We start from the raw sequence: 6,318 nt of genomic DNA, 5'->3' as shown, positions 1-6,318 counted from the left end.
TAACTATCCTATTAAATTGTTTATGATATTTTTCGACCAATTTTGTACACAGGTGTGTTTTACCAGAGTTTGTATACCCAGCAATGATAATGCGCGCCGGGTCTCTGAATAAATGCAAGTCGCGTTCCGAGTATACCTTCCCCATCCCGATGTAAAAGACGACTAAGTCGGGGAATGCTATAGACACAATATTTATTTAACACGAACACGTGTGAGAAACATATCCATATATTCTAATTATTCATTTATTCATATATATATGTATATATATATATATGTATATGTATATATATTTTTTTTTTCCACCATGTAGACATGGGTATTTATTCATTCAATTATTTATTTATTTTCCCATAATGAAGATATAGATAGGTAAATTAAAGATTTATATAAACAGAATAATAATTTTATTTTTGTTATTTACATACACATATAAGAAAGGTACATAGTTACTTCATAATGTTTACATATAGGAAATACATCCTCATCCACATTGCTTATTACTAATACATAAAATTTTTTGATAATAATACTATGAAAAAAAAACAAAAAAAAACAACAACAACTAAGATATAAGATAAAAAGACACGTACAACTACAATACATATATATATTAGAAGTGTTTACAATGTAATATACTAATAATCTTTTCCCTACTAACATTACTACTATTATCAATACTTGTATAGAAAATATATTCAATAAAATATGTATAGAAACACATATACATATCAATGAATAATTCATTTGCTTTATACTGTTATGTTACTCTTTTCCGTTTGCTAGAGTGGGAGAATTGTGTATTCTCTTTTCTCTTTCTCTCTTGTTTAGTACCGCTTGCAAACAGTTTTTTCAAAAGTTTTCGTCTATTACCCCAAAAATCGGTATTTTCTCCTCCTCCCCTACCATCAATATCATTATTGTCATCATTATCATCATTGTCATCATTATCATCATCCTCATCATCATTACTTGAGACTTCATCAACTTCCTCCTCCTCCTCTTCCTCCTCCTTCTCCTCCATCTGCGGCCATTCATAGTCTGGGTGGAAGTAGGCTACGGTGTTATTGTTCCCAAGGTAATAACGTTTATCATCGAAGTGACAAAGAGTATGCTTTGTCACGCGCGTAGATGATATATGACCCTTAACGTTGCGAATCCCGTAGCATTCAATGGGTGGAGGTAAGTCTCCCATCAATGCTCGTTTAAAGGTTACATGGGTGAGGTCTTTCTGCTGGTGAATTGGAACGCCTTTACACCGTGCGATCTGATCATCATTTTTATGGAGAAGAAGCGAGTACATTTTGGGTTTCAGTACAATCGATTCTTTAATTATGGTTGCTCCGGTTTCAGATTTGAGGAAACCTAATTTTCCCTTCCGCTCGTTACTGTAACAAGGATGTAGAGGAGGGAAGTTACTGAAATCAATGTACTCGGACAATGGTCCATGTTCGAGTTCCTCGGGGAGTTCATTCACTGTATCTATGCTAAAGATGAAGCTATCCGTATCCTCGTATGCGAGTCTGGCTTTATCCCCGTAGTGTTGTTTGACTACCTTATACCAGAAACGGTACATGTACATTTTTGCTAATTCCAGTATGTGAAAACCTAGATAATTGGGTTGTTTAATATTTATAACGGATTTGTTGTTAAAACATAATACTCTGTCTTCCTTGAGAGGAAATACATCCTTGAATGAAGGTTGGAAAACTAATTTTAGAAATTTCTCTGCTGTCTGAACGTAGCTAACTTTCAACCCGTATTTCACTTCCGACATGAGTGACCGACCGTAAATTGCATTAGATATCAACTTGTATGCACGATTCCTTATACTGCACGTCTCATTTTTCCTAGCGTTAACGTTGCGTTCAATGAAGGGTTTCAGAAATGTGGATTGATTAAATTTGTATACAGCGTGAACGCGTTCCACTTCTAATCCTAACTCTAATAAAAGTTGTAATAATGGGAGACTGATGAGATGATCTTTCATTCCCTTATGTGTGGCCACTAGTTTAAAATTTTTGGAAGGTAGTTTATGATTAGCTGACCGCAGTATCTGCTTACTATAAGGAGAGAGTAAGTTTTCCCCGATATTTAGATGGGTGAGACATAAGGGGAATTCATCCGTTACTCGCGCCACGTCTGGTGAAATATCCTTGGTGTTTAGGTGCACCCAATAACCTATCTCCCCCTCCGTGTTATGATTCATGAACCCCACCCTTAAAAATTTGTCAACCTCATCCGCATTCAGTTTCATTATACCACCCTTGGGAAGAAAGGAACACATTACGGTTGCGTAAAGACTATTAAAGTCTAAATACAATATGTGTCTCTTTAACCCATTTGGGAGTGGACGTTCGATTGTTGCCTCGAGATGTGGTGTAACACAGGTGACGAATCCTCCCCTTACATTTCGCTTAACCAAACGGTAAAAATCGGGGTCGTGCGGGGAGTCGAGTGATGTACCCGTATACTTGAGAAAAGCATCATAGGAGTAAGATGAAATGGAAACGTAATGGGAGACATCGAGACCGTAGAAGTCGTAAAGCGTGTTCCTGTATTTCATGTATACGTCAGCTAGGAGACCGACATCCAAGTTACAGTAAAGCAACAGATAATCCCCCAACGATTGACAATTAGATATTTCCCACACCCGTTGAGCGTGTTGATAATCACTCTCCGATATATCGCTCTGCTTCAGAGTATTTCGGAACGCCGAGCGATTGGGAAGACACGTCTCTTGCAGTCGACTGAACGTATTTATGTAGTCGTAGCAGAAGATCTGCTTCTGACGACAAACGAAGTCTCTCGCATTATCAGGTAAATAATCCACCATGGCATGTGCGTAAACGGTATTGTATTTAGAGGCTATGTGACTCTCAACGAGACTTGCCAAGGAGGAATTCATTATAGCGAGGGAATCTCGAAATACGATATTACCAATTTGAACTTTAAAAAAGTTGGTTGTCGATTTGCCTAATATGTCGATGGTGTAATTACCCTCGTTTAGGTGTTCTAAAATTAAAGCACAATCAAATGACATGTTGTGAGCGAGAGCTATGAGGTGTTTCCTTGCATTAATACACTGAAAATTGCAGCGGGGACAGTAGGCACCAATGTAATTATTGTGAGAGCGCGAGTGGTCGTGATGTCTCTGTGGACGCTTTGTATTACTGAATTGTTCGTGACATAACTGACAATGGGTCTGTCTTAAAAACTCCTGTTCCATTTCTACCGTCATATTAATTGAGTAAGAAGGGATGGTAGTCTTTATTTCGAGCCAGTCACGCTGTAACGACCTTACGAAATGATTGACCGAGTCGAGACCGAGGTGACTTCGTTTTTTCACGACTCGTCCATCTTTACTAATAATAAGATAAGAGTAAGCGAGAGGGAAATGACGAGCAATTGTCATGGATGTATAAGGTAATTCCTCCTCCTCCTCCTCCTCTTCTCCTCTCGGTCTAATACCCGTCTCAAAATCGAAGAAAGCGAGATGAGAGGGTGGATAAGTATAACCGTAATTTTTGAATTTGAGAACCTCACCTTGAGTTGGGAATTTTAATGTCTGAGTTTGTTCACAATCACAAATGTGTGATTTCTTTGATTTTATGGACTCTGACATTATAGAGAAGCAAATAAAGCATAGATAATGTCCTGGTGGTATAGGTTTTCTTCGAGTGAGGTTTACAAAGTAAGTCTCGAAATCTTTAATGAGAGCTATGTGTTCACCCCCGAGAAGAAGAAGATGAATAATTTCATGATAACGAGTCGTTCCCTTTCTAGCAAGGGAGAGTAGATATCTCCCTTTCCCACCCTTAACTGAGTCCTCTTGTTGTAGGGTATAGATATATAACGATACCTTGTTAAGCCTTTCGAGTTTCCCCAAATCCTCCCACTTTATTGGTAGAGAAACACCAATAAAGTCTACGTGTCTATGACATATTTTATTGGACTCGACCGACTTAAGAATATTATCCCAGGATGTTTTTTCCTTTACTTTATGTATTCTATAACCCGCAATGCATTGAATAACACAGGACATATTTTTACTTTTGGGGTTAAATATATTTTTACTGCCACGGACACCCGCTGGGTATGGTACAAACGACCCTAACCTTTGCTGAAGCATGTGATGAGTTACATTAATATGTAAACCCCTAACCTTATGAATAATGAAACCGGACCCTTCGAGTTCATTTGTCATGGTCTCGAGTCTACGATGGAGATGCTCAATCCATCTCTCAAGCAGATTGAAAATTTCATCAACGGTGATGACTTGTGCCCTGAATCCTACCCAGAAATCCTGGTAAGTGTCTTCACCTAGTGTTGAAGATTTCACTAAAGTAATTTGCATTTGACCAAAGACTTTCATGGAGGTTAACTGACGTCTTGGATTGATGAATGCTTTATAAAGTTCTTGGATAAAAAAGTGTTTATATTTTCTTAGATAATCTAGTGGATCTCTACTAACACTAGGCGGGACGTTATATACATATTTGTTGTAATACCCTCTAAAGGCAGATTTTTGACTCACCAGGTTTGGGTTTATGACATTGTCGTCATCATCATTATTTCTATTTTCTTCACGGTTATCTTCTGTTATTTGTTGTTGTTGTTGTTGTTGTTGATAGCCGCTTGGTCCTGGTTGTGGTGACAGTGATCGTCGTTGATGTTGATGCTGATGTCTTACCCTCGTATATCCATTTCTTTCCTCTGAGAGAGAGAGATATCGAATCAGAATTAGTATTTAAAATACAATTATTGCTGATAACCTCGATATAAAATAACAATATGATGAAGGTAATGATATTAGTAAATATTATTATACTCACGTTGATATAGTTGTTGTTGATGTTGTTGTTGTTGTTGTTGACGTGGGTGATAACCACTTGGTCCAGCTTGTGGTGAAGGTGATTGTTGTCTTTCATTTACAGTATCATCTGTTTCACCTGTGAGTAATATTGTAAGAGAATCATCATGTAATTAGAGAAGGGAGAAGATACTAATGTTACTACTAATTATTATTATTATAATACCAACATTACTCTTCTTTATTATTACTACTATATATTAAGATACTTATACGAAGAATGACATTAATTACAACACTTACCATTTCCGATGTTTTTGTCTTCATTATTGTGAGGGGAGGTCATTTTGACAACTCACACGAACGCACTTTAAGTAAGTTCTGAACTCGTCGAATGTTCCAGAAAGCTCTCTTCGATGCTGTTTTTATAGTACTGTAATGATCATTATTATCATTCGTCGCCATATATGGGAATGTTGCTGATGTCCTTTAGATCGAAACTCCCATAGGTTACTAACAGTAATGTGTTCACTTTGTGTTGATATTCTTTCACTCTTAATCCAAGGACGCTACATTTACTTCTGTTGAAAATGAACTGTAGATTGTTACTGTTCCATGACATGATTAACTCCTCCCCCGCGTCCTCGTTTTTTCCCTTTTACTCTCAATGTCAGTCGACTCTGACCGTGCGTATAGGTATGTGTGTGAGTGTGTGCGTACGTAACGTGTAGCAATCCTTTATCGATCGGAATGATTCTGCAGAAACATGTTACAGACGTAAGCAATCGATTGATTGCGACATACCTGTACGAACATGTTACCCATGAGAAAACATACTGTGTCCATTCAATACACATGAGTCATTATATCCTCTCTCTCTCTTTCCTCCTTCCTTTATTCCTTTATTTATTCATTTTTTCATACCATTTAACGTACCTATAATACCTTTAATTATAATGATACTATTTGATAATGTACACCTTCATTTATTCAAGTTTAATTACTATTTCAGTTACGATTTTAAATTATCCTTACCTTTCGACACTTTAAGACATTATAGAAATACTTTATACCCATGTACGTATATACCCCAACCCAGAGCCTTGATACCCCACGAATATACCCAAAGATTAAAATTAGAGGGAAAAAAAAATATTACATACCCCTACCCCTTAAAAGAAAAGAAAATAAAAGAAAATGACATACCCCTACCCAATATCCAAGGAAAAATCAATAATAAACATACCACCACCCTATTACCCCCCCCCCCTTCCCCGGAAAAAAATCAATAATATTATATAACACCCTCCGAAAAATAAAATCAATGAAAAAAAATCAATAATATTACATACCCCCCCCCCCCCGAAAAATAAAAATCAATGAAAAAAAATCAATAATATTACATACCCCCCCCCCCCAACCCCCCCGAAAAATAAAAATCAATGAAAAAAAATCAATAATATTACATAACCCCCCCGAAAAAGAAAAATCAATGAAAAAAATCA

At 36.8% G+C, this 6,318-nt stretch overlaps 1 protein-coding gene across 1 annotated transcript; it reads right to left on the bottom strand.

The window, feature by feature from the left end:
* Positions 1–396: 396 nt before the first annotated feature.
* LOC147471651 (uncharacterized) lies at positions 397–5,293 on the bottom strand. Its single transcript, XM_086537671.1, has 3 exons — positions 5,117–5,293; positions 4,836–4,952; positions 397–4,716 (listed from the first exon to the last, which is right to left on the bottom strand). The coding sequence occupies exons 1-3, from the start codon at positions 5,157–5,159 to the stop codon at positions 761–763; spliced, it is 4,116 nt and encodes a 1,371-aa protein (XP_086393797.1). The 5' UTR covers positions 5,160–5,293; the 3' UTR covers positions 397–760.
* Between the last annotated feature and the right edge of the window lie 1,025 nt (positions 5,294–6,318).

The sequence above is a fragment of the Penaeus japonicus genome, unplaced genomic scaffold (assembly GCF_977035675.1).
Source record: "Penaeus japonicus unplaced genomic scaffold, GWHDUDI00000001_assembly GWHDUDI00000006, whole genome shotgun sequence".
Classification (NCBI taxonomy): Eukaryota; Metazoa; Arthropoda; class Malacostraca; order Decapoda; family Penaeidae; genus Penaeus; species Penaeus japonicus.
Note: the sequence above shows the minus strand (reverse complement) of the source record. Positions and strands in the feature narration are given on the sequence as shown.